Source organism: Meleagris gallopavo, chromosome 17 (assembly GCF_000146605.3).
Source record: "Meleagris gallopavo isolate NT-WF06-2002-E0010 breed Aviagen turkey brand Nicholas breeding stock chromosome 17, Turkey_5.1, whole genome shotgun sequence".
In the NCBI taxonomy this organism is placed as follows: domain Eukaryota; kingdom Metazoa; phylum Chordata; class Aves; order Galliformes; family Phasianidae; genus Meleagris; species Meleagris gallopavo.
This window is the reverse complement of record NC_015027.2, coordinates 6750657-6766484: the sequence shown is the minus strand read 5'-3', so window position 1 is coordinate 6766484 and position 15828 is coordinate 6750657. Positions and strand designations below refer to the sequence as shown.

Below are 15828 nucleotides of genomic sequence, written 5' to 3'. Positions count from 1 at the left end.
TTTTTTTCCTTTTGCAAAGGAGATGATAGAGAGCGACCTCCCGTCCATGATGTCAGGACTCATCCGGAGCTCAGGGCACAGCCAGCACGCTGCCCAGGAGTACAGGTGAGGGCTTTATTTGATGGAGAACCACACAGCACCACCCAAACCTGCCAACTGATGGCACACAAACGATTCTCACCGTTTCCTTATGCGACCCTGTTCTAAAAAGCCAGCTGTGTCATTTCTCTTGCTCCTCTTGCTCTTCTCAAGCTGAACAAAGCGCAGAGCAGTTATAACTCATTGCTTACTTCGAGTGATTCCTATTTAAAGCATTTGGATGCTAAGCCATATTGGTTAAATGCACCTTCCAAGCCACGGGCTGACCTCCCACTCTCTCTCCTGTATGAGTGTTGTCAGACAACATTATTGTTAATTTAGAATTTTCTAAGAGTTAATTTAGAATTATCTAAGAGGTTGCATTTTGCATTATTGTGCAAAGACTGAATCACGTGCAATAAGCACCAGATAAATTTTTCATTAAGACAAGCAAGTACACACGTAGTACACCAAAGCACTAGTTTATGTATATATATTAGTTCTACTAATATTGGTGAGAGCAAATCTGGTTTTGCCAACAGCCTGTGATAATTTGTCTGTACCAATACACATCTTTCATCATGCAAAAGCATTGTTAAAAGTCATGGGATAGTTCTGCATGAATTACAGTGCACTGGGTTAAGTTAGGTTACATCTTGTCACATGATGCCAACTTCCAAGAAACACATAATAACGTGATCTCTTTTTTGTTGTTGTTGTTGTTGATGTTGTTTTAAAATGAGGAGTGAGAGGTTCTCTCCTCCCTCCCAAGCTGAGGGTGTTTTCACACATTTCTGTGGGTAACAGTGCTCAGCTGCAGGTATTCTTCTCTCAGCCTCTCTATTCAAAATGCAAACACTGCACTGCAGCCCCTTGCAGCTCAACAAGTGATTTGTTATACCCTCCACAGCCGCTGTGGAAGAAGGGTTGTGGAACTCTGTTTTGCTGTTTATTAAAACATTCTTTGCTCCAGACGTTTTGTTGGCTATGTAAATATTTGTAAAGAAATATTCAGTATTTAATGAGGGGTGTGTATGAGAGAGGTTTCTGGATGCTTACATTTAAGTCTGTATCAGTGCCCTGAAGAGCACACTACCCTAACAAAGACCCTTATTATGGGGAGAATTATTCTTTAACTCATTTTAAAAAGCCCCCCCCCTTTTTTTTCCTTTGAGAAAGATTGGATTTATCTTAGTGCCAATAAAGGAATTGTAATAGTTTCTCCTTTATTGGGAAGTCAGCTCCTTTTAAAAACTACTATTAATCTCTCTTAAACATTTCGAACTCGAAGATCAGAGTTCTCTGAAGTTTTTAACCCATTTGTGATTTCTTTAATGCAGCCTTTAAAATGAATTATTTGACCTCATTTAATAGTGGCGAATTCTGATAAAAATGCATAAAATCTGAACTGCACCATAAATGCAGAGCAGTATTTGTCCTACTTCATGAGAAAACACTTTGGATTATGTAAAAGAAAATCTTTTAGACTGAATGATTTTAAGAAAAGAATAGACCTGTCAAATTCTATCAGCTCTGTTTACTCTCCTGCTGTCACCACAGTCCAGCACTGGAACCCACAGTCCCGAGTGCTCCATGGGGGAGCATCAAGGCTCTGCAAAATGGGGAATGGCCTCCAATTAGTGAGTGGGAGGCTGGGTCTGGGCTGAGAATGCTCTTCTGTCTCACTTGGAATCTTTCAATTGGGCAATTGGACTTAGAGGAGAGCAGGCTTTCCTGTGAGGCTGCAGCAGAAAATGCTGAAAAGGGGGAGAGCGTGTGTGCATGTGAGCTGGGGATCAAAGCAGCAAATACCTATAAGTTTTCATGCATGTATGCACAGATCTCGAAATGACTTTTTTTTAAATTGAAGGGGGAAAAAAAAAAAAGAGAGAATAGGAAAAAATCACTAATTTTAGCAGGCATTAGAATTCTCTGGATCTAAAGCATCTGTAGCATATTTGACGTAGCGCATAGCAGCCTAATCCTCCTAACTATTCTTTGCAAAGACCTGGACTGTTTGCACCTTGATAAAATTGTTATGGGCAAGCATCTCTTCTGTGAGATGTAAAACATCATACTGTCTGGGAATGATTAGGGCCATCGTGGCTTCCCCAGCTCCTACGTTTCTCTGGGACAGTCACTGCTGGGCTGTCAATGCAAAGTAAAGCTTCATATTAGCCAAAAAGTGCCTCTATCACTTTCCCAGAGAAAATACTGCTACCTTCAGTATTTTGATAACTGTAGCAGTGACAAGTATTGCTGGGGATTTCATTTTGCGTTTTGGGGAATAAAGGCAGAGAATCAGAACACTGGGATTTTTAAACTTTCAAGACTTCAACACTTGGCTAATTCTAATGAATAACTGAATATTATGTTGCAGTGTAAGTATTTTGATGTTGAATCAGAGTACGTGCTTACCTTGTAGTGGTGCTCCTGTATTGTTTCAGCACAAAGCTATGTAAGTTATAGGAGCCCTCTCAAAAACTTCTAACCCAATGGAGAACTCTCATTATCTTCAGTGGGCTTAGAGCTGGTCTTTGAGTTGCCTTGTGAATGCTTCGAGAAATATTGAATATAAGTAATATAAGCAATATTGAAACTTGCAATTCATTTTCTTGCAGTTTAGTTTTGCTGAGCATTAATAACTGGTGCAAGAGAAGTAGAAGATCTATTGCAACGTATACGAGTTTGCAGAATTGGATTTAACATGAAAACCCTTAGGATTTGAAGCCCCAGTGAGGCAGATGAAAGGAAAATAACAGATTTACAGTAGTTTACTTTTGGCTTGGCTAAGGTAGGCTTTCACGTGAATATAAAGTATTCAGTATATTAGAAGACTGTCCTTCCTCTTCTTCCCATTTTAATTGTTCCTTTGATTCTTAAATACAGTATTTATACAATATGTAACTGATTAGGTAACCTAATTCAGTTTTTGTTTTGTTTTGTGTTTTTTTTTTTTTTTCTTGTAACCTTGAATTTCCACACGCACAGTTTGGCATCAGATTGTGCTTTAAAAGTTTTTTGGGTTAAGCTGACCTTTAGTTCATGTCCTGAACAGATATGGTTTTACTTTCTCTAACCATTGATTCAGTGACTACTCAATCCTGGCAGCAAATCCCATAAGCCTTGGATTGTCGTGTCTGCAGTCCTCATAGAAACCACCACGTAACCCTGTGTTCTAGACATGACTGCATTACAGAGGTGAAAATGGTGGACAGTCTTTATCTTTTATGGCACTCGGGACATTTTGGCTCTCCTAAGTGGTAGTCTCATAGCTGCTTTTTGGAGCAAGCTACAGTTGGGTGTTTTCCACAATCAATCCTGGGGATAGATGGAGGCTGGGGGTTTGCATGAAGTAAATTTCTGCAGACAAAAGGTTACAGATGCATAACTAACAACACCGTAATTGTTCCTGAAGAAAATGTCAGTGTCCATTCCCTTGACACCATGTGTGTCTGACAGGGAGTGAGATAATGACTCGATGTGTCGGAGGAATTTCATCACAGGACTTGCTTCATTCTTTCAAAAAAATGTGAGAAACCTCCTAGGAATCAGTCAAACTGAGGCTGCAGTGGATTGATTTAAGTGGATTAGCTCAACTGTTTCCTATGCAGTTCCTGAAATGTGCTAATCAGTATTAATAAAAAAAAAAAAATAATGGCCCTTGCTTCTCATATTGTCTTGCAGTTGCTGCCAGAGGTGGGGAGGACTGGTTGTAGCTGGGCAGTACCTAGCAAGATTCTGAGGCTATTCTGTTTCCAATGAAACCAGAACTGAGCTCCTATGTTACCTCATAAAAGGTGCTTGACCTTCAATTCAAGACAAGGAAGCAGAAAACTTGCATTTTTTTCAGCATTCTTGTGAGAAACCTCACGTGCTCAGGGCTCACCACTCTTGTTTTGCCCACTGAAAAAATCTCGCCTGTGCAGAAAGCACAGCACAACTTCTGCAAGGGAGACAGGTCTGACAGCAGTGCAAAGCACAGCGTATCTCATGTCCCTTTTACACTGGATTAACTATCTGCACAGGATCCCAGGCAAGTAAATCAGTTCTTTGCTAATGAATAGCAGCTGAAGCAATGCTAAAGGAAAAAATGTCTTCCCCAGTAGACAGCACTACTGACTGTTGCACAAAACATTCATGTAGCACCAGATACTTCAGCACATTTTTGCATCAAGAAACTTATTTTGACATTAGTTACAGCTTTTTTTTTTTTTCCCCCCCAACAAAATATACTGTAGATTAAAATACAGGCTGCGTCTGGGAAATCTTAACCTACAGGAAGAAAGAGTGATTGTGTGGGTGAAGCAGAGCAAGGAGTGAGCTCTGAGTTTGCTGCTGACACTGCTGCTCGCTTCCTGTTAGGCTTAAGCAAATCATGTAGCTCACTTGTAATTCAGTTTCCCTTCATCCCATATCAAAATGAGGTAACGGGGTGTTGTGAAACTCTGAGCTGAGATGTATAAAAGTCTCTTACAGCACTTCTATAACTGGTTCTTTTAGAGCATAAATATCTTTGCAGAAGGTTTTTGGAGAATCAGCTTCTCTTCTGAGCCATGATGTTATGAAAAGGAGAAGAGCAACACCTGACAGGGTAATTATTTGCTTTTTGCTTTGGTTCATCTAATCCAAGTTTCCCGAGCTGTAGTCGAGGAGGGATCTTCTGGTTGTTCCTGGACTACTGCCTAATTTCTCTTCTTATGTCCAGCAAGGCCAGAAATTACTAAATTTCTGAAGACAGGGAGGAGAAAGGCAGGCTGGGCACTTCGGAGTGGATGGGTAGTGTGATTTCAGAAGGCAGAGTGGAACTGCAGACCAAAAGCAGCAGGGAGAGCAGCTGGGACAGAGCAAGGAGAAAAGGGACTGATGGCTGCGCAGTGTGGGAAACAGACCCTGGTGCAGGGAAGGGGGAAGGTGGGAAGAGGAGTGTGCAGCAGGGAAGAGCAGAACAGTCAGTGAAGAGCAAAAGAAGACAGGTTGACTCAGTAAAACAGAATAATTCTCACCATGGAGACAGCTGAAGAGTCACAAAACATTACTGTTTTCCTGGTGTTGCTTTATGTATCAGAAATTGCTGTGCTTGTTCTGAGGCCATTACATAATCCCAGACAAAAGAAAACAGTTTCTGAGAACCACTTCAAGAGAAAGTTTTTGTAGGATTCTTGTTCAGTTGTCGCTCTCTGGATAAACCATTGCATGCAGCTAATTAAGAATCTATCACTGCTGACTGCCTCTGCTTGAAGTTGCATTACTTATGCTCCAGTGTCAGTGCTGGCAGGGATAATGAAAATTTTCCATTGAGAGACATTAGAACACTATGGTTGAAGTTGAATATGCCATGCAAAACAGCCACGGTGTTTTGGTCTGGGTTTGTTTAGAACAGTGGCAATGCTGAGTTGCTGCCCTGCTCTAATCCCTTTGCACCAGACTCACCGTGCAACATCAACCAGTTTGAGTGCTTTGCATCTTTTGGAGACAGACTCCATGCAGGCAGAGTCCTCTAAAGGGTGGAGGGCACAATACTTACAGAAATATGTCACTTTGCATATCGTATTATAAACCAGAATCCCCAGTTATTGGCTAAACCACCTAGAGATAAAATATTTGAAGGCATACTTGTCATTGCCAGGCTTTTCTTTAGCCTCAGCAGAGGTGTTTGGCAGGCTGGTCTATAACACCAGTGAAGAGATGGTTGCTCTGTTCTCCAGTGTCAAATTCCTCATGCACCAGAGTTTGCAGGTGTAGAAGAGGCTGGATCACCCCAACAGCTGCTCCTGCAGTGATGGACTGCATTAGATTCAGCTCAGTAGATCCAGCTTAACATGAGCTTTACGAATGTAGATCCAAATTCAGTTCTGACATTCCAGGCTCCTGCAGGGTTGTGGCAGGAAGGAATTTCTTTCCATATAGCTAGCTTTAGTTTAGTCAGTGTCTCCTACCTGTATAGGAGCTATGTTTCAGATAACAAATGTGCCAGTGTTTTGCACTGCTAACAGACTCGAGTGATCTTGGTCATACGTGCAACCAATGCGAGAGTCCAATTACCCAGTGGTTGCTGGCAGGAAGGTCTGTAAGGTCAGCATAAGGGGATTCCTTTCCGTGTTATTCATCCTAATTCAAGTAAACCTCGTGCAGGCTGACTGATGGCCAAGCTCTGTTGGAGCTTATCTCAAGTGGATAAATATTTTGGGCAACGTATAATAGAGCAGATAGCAAAGACGAATGTTATACTGAACACTTCTGTATCACATACTGTAGATCTCAGGGTGCTTTTCAAAGAAGGCCAGCATCCTCTGATACACAGAGAGCTGGGGCATAAATCTTCAATATCACGTGGGTTCTTACTCATGCAGTTACCTTTCTAGGGTAAAAACACAGACAGTTTTTTTCCTGCAGAGGGTTGAAAGGAGTGGGCTGAAAATGGAATTGCATCATTTCATCACACCTTTAAAAGATACTATTATGTTTGTAACAACTTTGGTGCAACTGGAACCTTCCTGCATAGGATGTAGCTGCTGAGCTTATGCACCAGACAGCCCTGGGGAATGTGCAGCTGGGGACATTTTCGGCAGCGTGCATTAATTATAGCGTATCACTATTTATCTCATTTACATGCATTGAAAGGAAATGGCTGCTTTTACTACAGTGCCCCATTGTGCCAGGGGCTGTGAACACCCATCTACAGGCAGGATCTCTGACTCCTGAAGTTTACCCTGAAATGTGAGACAGAAAGGATGGTGGAGGGGAGTGGAATCTGAGCACGTGGTATTACAGTATGTGTGTATGCATTAGTAGTCGGCCTGGCACTGGTGCTTTTTTTCAGGTCAGAAAGGTTGAACCCTATGACATTACAATGTTAGGTATTTCTGTATTACTCTCTTTCCAGAGAGAGTCAGATCAGCATTTTTCACTAAAATCAGGAACAGCTTGAGCCTGTGTACTGTGAGATAAGCTGGGTTTATGCTGCAGAATAAATCTGGGCACTTACAACACCTGCAGAATAAATCTGGATGCACTTTAAGCAGTCTTGCCTTCTTGGAGGTATATGAAATTTCAGCATTGCTTCAGTCTTCAACTGTGAAATACTTTTTTTTATTCTGACAAAACTTTTTCTTTTCCCCTATAATTAATGAAAACAGTTATTCTGACAACTACCAAATCCAGTGAAAACATGCAAGCGAACAGCCAGGCGTGCTTTTAAAAGTCTTGTGAGCTTGAATCCCAACAGCTGTTCCATGCTAGCACGGAGAAAGGAAGACAACATCTTTGTCTTGGGCAAAGAACTGGCTCACCTTGCCTTGTTGTTCGCCTCTGCCATTGCATCTTGGTGTCTGTTTGAAATGGAGCTCAGTGAGTGTGACACTGAGTTTAAATTGGGTATTAGGAAGTTGTTGACCAGGAGGGCAGTGAAGAACTGGCATGGGTTGACCAGAGAGGTGGTGGTGCTCAATCCACGTGGACACCCATGCTCAGAGGAGGGGCTGTGAGCACTGATGGAGCTGTGGGTGTCCTTGTGCACTGCACTGCAGACCAGACAGCCTTTGGGTCTCCCTTCCAACTCAAAATGTTCAATGATTCTACGGGGGAGCTGCATGTCTACACTCTCAATGATGCTGAGGGGCATGCAGTGTGATCTTGGGGGGGAGGATCATCCAATTTTGGATAGCACCCAATCTTCCAGCGCATATCACCAGTCCTCTGCACGTCTGGGAAGCGCTATGTGAGTCTTCACCAGGATAAGCAGGAAACAGGGACCTTCTCACTCCTAAAAGACACCCAGGGAAGGCTGCTGCACAGCCCCAGTCCCACTGCACGGAGATGCTCAGAGAAGCAGAGGGCATGTGGAGGATTCACGGGCTGACAGGAGGCGTGTGTGGTGGGTGCTGACCCTCGCCGCCCATCTGACCCCACTGTTTGTTGAGGGAGCTGACTTGTCTGGGAGGACTGGCAGGGACCGGGGTGCCAGATGGCATGTGTATGCGTGTTGTGTGTCGGCTGTCATTCAGCCAGATTAATGTGGAGTTGGTAAAAAGGAGGAGGGGGGGGAAAAAAAACAATTAAGCAAGAATCCCAAAAACAATTGAGGCCACGTGCCACTGGGCAACAGTCGTTTGCTCCACAATGGGTTATCGGCTTACAATGAATGGGCCCAACTGTTGCAAACGACATGAGCCTGCCCAGTTTTCAAATCATTTAATGCTCTTGTTTTCTTCCAATCCAGCCAATCTCTGGGCCGGGAGAGTGGTCACCTGATATTCTTTTTCTGTATTTAAGTCCCAGGCCTCACAAAATAACTGAACAGTGGTAACCATGGCAATGCTAATTATTGCACTTTAACTACAGTACGAGAAAGAAAATGGGGTAGGCTAGGAGAGAGATGTGAAGATGTTTCTGGCCAGGATTTTAACTTTTGGTTCCTGCTCGTGGCTTTTTCTTTTTCCTCCTTCTTTTCAAAGCCCTTTCACAAACAAACAAATCACATTCTGCTTTAAGGATTTCCCAGATAACAATTTCAGGAACTTCTGATGTGTGTTTCAGGAAAACACAAATAGAGGAGCTGAATGCCCCTGGGCTGCCAGGCATTAGAGTTCCGTCTTGTTCTTTTGAGCTGCCTTGCAATCATATGGAACATAAAAGATGCTTCAGCAAGAGACCAGATTTCTTTAAGACTTCTGCATCGTTATTTGGCAATAAGCAAGCATTAGTGCCACACAGCTGGCTTCAACACATCTATGAGAGAGATTGGTTCTAAGCTTCATGGTTCCTTGTTAAGTATCCGTAACTTCGTATCTCTGCATGGAAAAGATCAATGATTCATTATGTGAAATTTCACTTATGCACCCACCGATGGGATACACAGAGGCTGGGAAAAGCTCTCCCCAGGCGTTAAAGCCAGCAGCAGGCTGTGGAGGATCTGGGCACAGAAACTTTTCCAAGGCTAGCTGCTCACTGCCTTTTAACATTAATGCAGATTTGTCAAGTTAAAAGTCTTAACAGGTTTCTTCTACACCATGGCCCTACAAGAACAGATTTCAGACAAAAGCGAAAATGACAAATCAGTTTGGGTTTTGTTTCTGGGCAGTTTCTCTTCCAGGTTCTCATGACTTCTTCCCCTATAAACACTGCACAAAATGTTTTCTTAACTAAAACATTTCAAATTGTACAAAGGAACACATGATTAAAAAGCAAAGGATGTCAATAACTAGCCAGCTGTGAAACAAAAAGTCATATCTGAACTCTGTAAGCAGAATTCCAGCCTGGTGCATTTCCCCGCTGACCTCCACGAGCTCAGGCATTCCAGACATCTCCCTTCTTATCGGGAACAGTTTTGCAGCATCTCTACTCTTTTCTAACCTCTTGTGCTGTTTTGCAGGCTCTTAGCTTCTGATCCCTCCCAGCTGAGTGAAGATGACCTCCCCAGTGACTTGCAGTCCTTGTCGTGGCTGACATCTGTTGATGTTCCTCGGTTACAACAGATGGCCAGTGGAAGAATGGATTTTGGCCTTGGTGCCCAGAATGCAATGCTACAACAGACAGGTAAACTGTTAGGGTGGTAAATAACTGCTATTGAAATGACACAGCCTACTGCCCCTTTTACTTTCCTCCGCATGCTCCAGCTTTCCTAGTAGTAGGTTTGTTTTAGGTATATTACTTTTCACTTCCTGACAGAAGACCTGGAGCCTGTTGTCGTCTTATAAAATATTGCTGATCTATTTCTTTCACTTCGAGAGGCAGAGTCCTAGCAGTCACAGCAGCAATCTTAGGATCCAGCAGACTGCTCTGCTCATTGTAGTTGCCAATGCCATGTGTGAAATTGGGCCAAGGTATTTAATACTTGTATTTCAGAGGTTTTCAACAGCTTGGAAATTAGGTAATTAATCTTTCTTGTTTGTTTCAACACTGATAAAACTAAGAGTATCTTATTTACCCCATACCTGTTTGCTTCACACAGACTTACAGCATCTGTTCATTGAACGCCTTTCTTTTCTTTGTGAACATCCTTCAGGCAAACACTTGTTCCCCAAGGCATTCTACTGAGCAAGCTCAGCATATCATCTTGCTTGCTTTAGAGCAGAAATCCGTCTGGAGTATAAAGAGCTCTGAATTTGTGTTTTGTTTCTGGATTGTTTTTTTTTTCCCTTTTGTAAGATACTGTGTCTGTAAGAGCACTGCGGACTGTTAAACAGCTGTCACCTTTCAGTCTCTATATAACAAGTTTTGGAAGCAGCTGAAGTCATATTTGCAATTTGTGAAAGGTTCAGAGTTCTTTTGGGATGGAAAGCCATAAGAGGTGTGATTATCCACTCCAGACTTAGCTGCGTTCAAGTGCATCTATTAAAAATAAATGTCAGCTCTCTTATCTGAAGCGTACTTTCACGTGAACATTTATTACACTTGCTTTTTGCAAAACAGGTCCTGTGGCAAGCAACATGCACTCCACAGGAGCACCTGGAGCAATGATTCATGTCCAGGCCAGCCTGCCACAGGGAGTCCTGGGACTGAATTCTATTTCATCACATGGAGCAAACGTAAGAGCAACCCTTGCAACACTTCTTAGGAAAAGATGTTGGTAATCTGAAGACTGACACGTCTGTTGTCTTTGTCACTGCAGATGAGCCAGTACTCTGTAGGTGGGCAGCCCTCTCCTAGTTTGCAGACACAGCAGCAGCTCTTCCCTCCTCATCCACAGCAAGTGTTTGCCATAGCCCAGAATACACAGCAGGTACTGTTATTTACCTGGGTCCATGTCTCAGAGTGCCTTCTAAGAACATCTCTAGAATTCTTTCAAAAGAAAAAGCCCTAAGCCTACACACAGTCGTGAACACTCTTCTTTTCCTTTGCATACAGTGTAACCCAGCAGCAATCTACAACACATCGTATGGCACCCAGCCACATTATCCTCAGCCACGCCTGGCTCCTCACTCTGCCCAAGAACTGCATCCAAAGCATTACCCCAAGCCCATCTATTCATACAGGTGAGTAGATACCAGCACAGCATGTTGCTCAGAGCCTGTTTTGGGATGACTTCACTGTAAGTGGGACAGCATAAGAGCATTTGATTCCTTTTGAAGGGAACACAAATCAATTCACCCACCCAAGAGTTCTGTGGAAACTGCCTCTGGGGGGTAGCAGGAATGAACAAGCAAACTAGTTCCTGGCCATCAACATAAAGGTAGAAAAACAGCACAGGGAAGTAAAATCTGCAGGATCAGAGGGTGTCTTCTGAGCACTTGAAAACTCACTGACTATAGATCCCCCAGGGGGAAACAGACTACCAGGGGAATCCCGTGGTCAGCCAGGTGTTTGTATCTGAATGGAGATGGATCTGAGATTGCTAGACCAGAAGACAACATGATGTGTGCAACCTGTTGCATATGCAACCTGTTGTTAAACGTTTTTCTGACCTCTAGTTGCTTAATTGCAATGGCATTGAAGAACAGCAAAACAGGCAGTCTCCCCGTGAGTGAGATCTACAGCTTCATGAAGGAACACTTTCCCTACTTCAAGGTATGCATACAGCTGGGAGTAGATCATCACTTACTTTGTTCTCAGCATATTTCTGACATCTTTCTGCATCTTTTAGACAGCCCCCGATGGCTGGAAAAACTCCGTGCGTCATAACCTGTCTCTGAATAAGTGTTTTGAGAAGGTGGAGAACAAAATGAGTGGCACCTCTCGCAAGGGATGCCTGTGGGCTCTCAATCCTGCCAAGATTGACAAAATGGAAGAGGAGATGCAGAAGTGGAAGCGGAAGGACTTAGCTGCTATTCACAGGAGCATGGCTAACCCAGGTAGAGCTTATATTACACTTCTTTGCTTGTGTTAAAACTGTCTGTTTGGCCAGGAATACACAAATTAAAACAAAACAAAAACCAAACAACAACAACAAAACAAGTCCTGCAGAACAGTGCTGGCTAGCACAGAGCTCTCAGGCCTTCCAACGACCTCTGCCTTAAACCTGCACAGCCAAAATGATCCCTGTGCTCTGCACTGAATTGGGCCGTTACTGCTGCTGAGGACATGGAAGCTCTCAGCATAAACTGGCCCCCACATTCTAGATGGTTATCTTTTTCCTCCACACTAACTTATCTAGCACATCCAAGGCGTTATGAAGAGTTATGCTGCCTCCAGTGTTAGCATTTATAGTGGCAGTTTTTAATTTAATTTTTTTTTGGCTGTTGCTCTGCAAAACTCTTTACTCTCATTCTTACTTATAAAAATGCACGCTTGTTTTTGAAGCTTTCAGCAGCTCAGTGTTGGCAAAAATCAACCAGAAGGTTTTGCTGTAGATTCTCTAATAGGCAATCTGATAAATAACATTCTCCTTTACTTAAAAACAATAGTGCCACTCAAACTGCCAGGAGGCTCTCATGTGAATCTTACCTGGGAAAGAAGCAGAATACAGAGTGTTGCTGTGAGCAGGAGACCTTCCAAGGATGCTGCCCATGGTGGTTGGATTGCTCTGTGCAAACTTCATGTGATCTTTTTTTTTTTAAACCGTGTTAGGGGTTACTCTGGAAGTTGACTAGGGTGTGGGTTAAGGGGAGGGAAATAGATGGCACTTTTTTGCTCTTCAAACAGTCAGTTTGCACAGTCAAAGCTTGCCTTTCGTGCTGCTTCTCACACAGTCAGAGATGCTGCTTGCCTTCTAGGTTTTATTGCAAAAGTGCAAAGCTGTGCTCACGAGTGAAATGAATGAAATGCTTTGATAGGAACCTACTTGAACAAATGGGTTAAACTTCCTCTTTTCTTCCTTGGGAACGGGCATTGCATGCACAGAGGAGCTGGACAAGCTGATTACTGACAGACCTGAGAACTGCAGGCGGTCCAGTAAACAGGCAGAACCTGAGATCTCTACCCTGAACCACATGGCAGCAGCCCAAGGCCGAATCTCCATCTCCCAGCTGCAGCCCCAACCGATCATGACGCTCTCTCTGCAGTCTGTCCCTCTGCATCACCAGATCCAGACCCAGGCTCGCATCGCGCCGGACTCCCCAGCACCTGCACAGACACCTCCTCTCCACACTCTGCCTGACATCAGCCAGAGCCCTCTGCCCCACCACCCCATGGGCCGTGCCCCTCCCGACTTCCTGAACATGACCACAGACATGAACACGGAGGTGGATGCTCTGGACCCAAGCATTATGGATTTTGCATTGCAAGGTATAGGAGAAGGAAGCTGGGGGAGTGGAGGGCAGAATTTATACGATTGTGTCGTTGCTGAATATATATCCAAGGGCTTCAGCAGGACTCACTGGGATGGAATTAACTGAGATGAAATCTTGTGCTGGGTGCTGACTTCCCCAGCCTTCCTCATTGCATTTCTACCCTGTGCTAGATAGGAAAGCAAACCACCTTCACTGTTCAAGTTCAGGCACTGCAGTAGATATAAATAGACGTGACCACCCAAAGATCTGGGACATCACACCTCTCCATCCCTCGGAAACCATAGCTCTGCTTGTGCCTTGGTTTCTCTCATTGGTGTGATCCTTGGGTTTCTTTCTGGTCAGCACATGGTAGATAGATGCTGTCCAGGAAGGACTGGATTGCTGGAGCCCAGAGGGCTGTGGGGGAACAGACGCTCACTGCCTTTGCACTCCAGATCTGCAAACTGTGCTGTTTCTAAGCAGCACGTAAAACCCTTTAGTTAAGGACTGACCCCCTCCCCGCAGTGCCTGAACAGGTTGGATGTGTTGCTGTGACTGGAATTTAATCTTTTAAAGGTAACATATGGGAGGAAATGAAAGATGACAGCTTCAGCCTTGACACACTGGGTGCCTTCAGCAACTCTCCCCTGCACCTCTCAGACTGTGACCTGGGCACTCCTGGCCTCACCCCCATCTCCAGTGGCAGCGATCACTCCTTGTCAGACTTTCAGGTCACAGGCCTTTATACCACTTACACCTCCGTGGACAACGTAGCAGCAGCTCAGTACATGAACCCTCAAGGCAACAAGCCCATCGCTCTGCTCTAACTGTTGCACCGGTCCGTGGACCTTGAATTCAGGGGCCAGTTTCTCCCAACCCTTAAAATCCAACCTGAAAGCAATAAACAGCTCCTCCTGCAGACACTTGGAAAGTGTTGGCTGTTTACTGGGACACAGCACACGATGCCAAAATAACTCAAACCGGTACCAGAGGAGTTCTGCTGTACCTTTCATCCATGCCATGACTGAGATTGGATGGTTGTTTGCAGGGCTGGTGAGCTCTTAAGGACTTGGAAGACATCAGTCAGTAGGAACTTCTACTAGAATGGAGCTGAGCTAAAAACTGGTCCAGTTAAGGAGAACATATTTTCTTGACATTATAATCTAGACTTACTTGTTGATGTTCTGTTTTCACACACACAGAGGCCAACACAACTCAATGGTTGGATCAGCACCAAGTTCACATCCAAAAGGGTTGATCTTGTACCACATTCGTCTTTTTTCTCATGTTGCCAAATGACTGTTGCCTTGAACAAAGATGACACGAAGGTTCTGGAGGCATTTGCACCTCTAACGCTTTTCTGATGTAACTGTTGCTAACTTATTGTTCTGAGCTAGGGGAAAAAAAAAAAAAGGAGCAGAAAGATTGTTAATGAGAAATCCATCCTTACCCATGAAGGAACCGGTACTACTGAATGATGAAGCTGATCACTGGCTAGAAGCTTTTAGGAATTATGCCTATTTTTAGGACTTGTTTTAAAAAAAGATTAGATTTGCCTTTTTTATAGTACTGTGCATTGTGCTTCTGTCCATTTTTGTGCTAGGCAGTATTACTATTTGTAAATTTATTTATATTTATTGTTATGAAGAGAAACTATGTAAACTGAGCACTGTTCAAATTCTTTTAAATGCTGCAGTAACCTGTTTTACATCAACTAAGTTATTCACCTTCAAAAACACAACTTTAATCGCTGTTTGTTACACTACATTTCTTTTAAATAAGCACTTTCGATACTGTGAAACTCATTGTTTGTTTTCTTTTCTTAAATTCAGAGACCAAATATTGTAACTGTACCATACCCATTCAGACCCGCCTTCCCGTTCTGATTAGCCCAAGTAAAATTGTTCCTAATTCAGATTTTTAGGTTTACATACTCCACTTTATACTTGGTTTCACATGATGCAAAGAAAGAAATTGTATGAAACATCCAACAGTTAAAAAAAGCTGGAAACTACATTGAAATTTAGCATTTAGTCTTACTTATACCTCTGTGACCGTGGAATCATATTGATGTCTCATGTGTTGTCTGTTCCATTCAGGGCTCTGTCAGTCCCAGTCCTTGTACCTGCAGTGCGTGTGGCCGGGGCTGCTCACAGCACACAGCCTCTGCAGCCTCCATCCAGGCACAAAGCACCAACTGCAGCACCCAGCTGTGCGACCTGAGGGCAGCAAGATGCTGAAGCAGCCCCACCAAGCCAGCGCAGGTACCTCGTGCTGAAAAACACTGTTGGGAGAGTTCAGGCTGGAAAATATGCACGCCTGTACCAAGTGCATGCATCCATGCCAGCCTCTTCCAGAAGACCATGGTGGTCCAGGTCGTAATTTATTCTCCAAGAACAAATGTGATTACTGATCATTTGCTGTGTCATCTATGCTGTTTTCATTTTTTTTAAAATAAATATTTCTTAGCACAAAACATGCCTCATTCTAGATGTGCTGCACTGTCATTGCTGTGGTGGCAAGCAAGCCGTGCTGCAGCTCAGCATGGTCACTTATTGCTGAAAATCTCAGTACCTAAATACATGGTGAGGGATGCTGTGCA

At 43.6% G+C, this 15828-nt stretch overlaps 1 protein-coding gene across 2 annotated transcripts; it reads left to right on the top strand.

Annotated features, from left to right (window-relative positions):
• Nucleotides 1–15: 15 nt before the first annotated feature.
• On the top strand, nt 16–15669 carry FOXN4 (forkhead box N4). 2 transcript variants are annotated; one of them, XM_019621061.2, is made up of 9 exons: nt 16–105; nt 9452–9615; nt 10492–10607; nt 10691–10801; nt 10927–11054; nt 11490–11586; nt 11663–11870; nt 12859–13242; nt 15326–15669. In XM_019621061.2, the coding sequence occupies exons 1-9, from the start codon at nt 23–25 to the stop codon at nt 15502–15504; spliced, it is 1470 nt and encodes a 489-aa protein (XP_019476606.1). In that variant the 5' UTR covers nt 16–22; the 3' UTR covers nt 15505–15669. The 2 variants fall into 2 exon arrangements, with proteins under 2 accessions (XP_019476606.1, XP_003211009.1); XM_003210961.4 differs by lacking the exon at nt 15326–15669 and adding an exon at nt 13803–15229.
• Nucleotides 15670–15828: the final 159 nt, after the last annotated feature.

Excerpts from the sequence above, each read along its gene's own strand:
- FOXN4 (XM_003210961.4), top strand. The coding sequence starts at position 23 with ATGATAGAGAGCGACCTCCCGTCCATGATGTCAGGACTCATCCGGAGC. Across the intron at positions 11,055-11,489 it reads AAGCCCATCTATTCATACAG|TTGCTTAATTGCAATGGCAT; the intron begins GTGAGTAGATAC and ends TCTGACCTCTAG. Across the intron at positions 11,871-12,858 it reads CAGGAGCATGGCTAACCCAG|AGGAGCTGGACAAGCTGATT; the intron begins GTAGAGCTTATA and ends TTGCATGCACAG.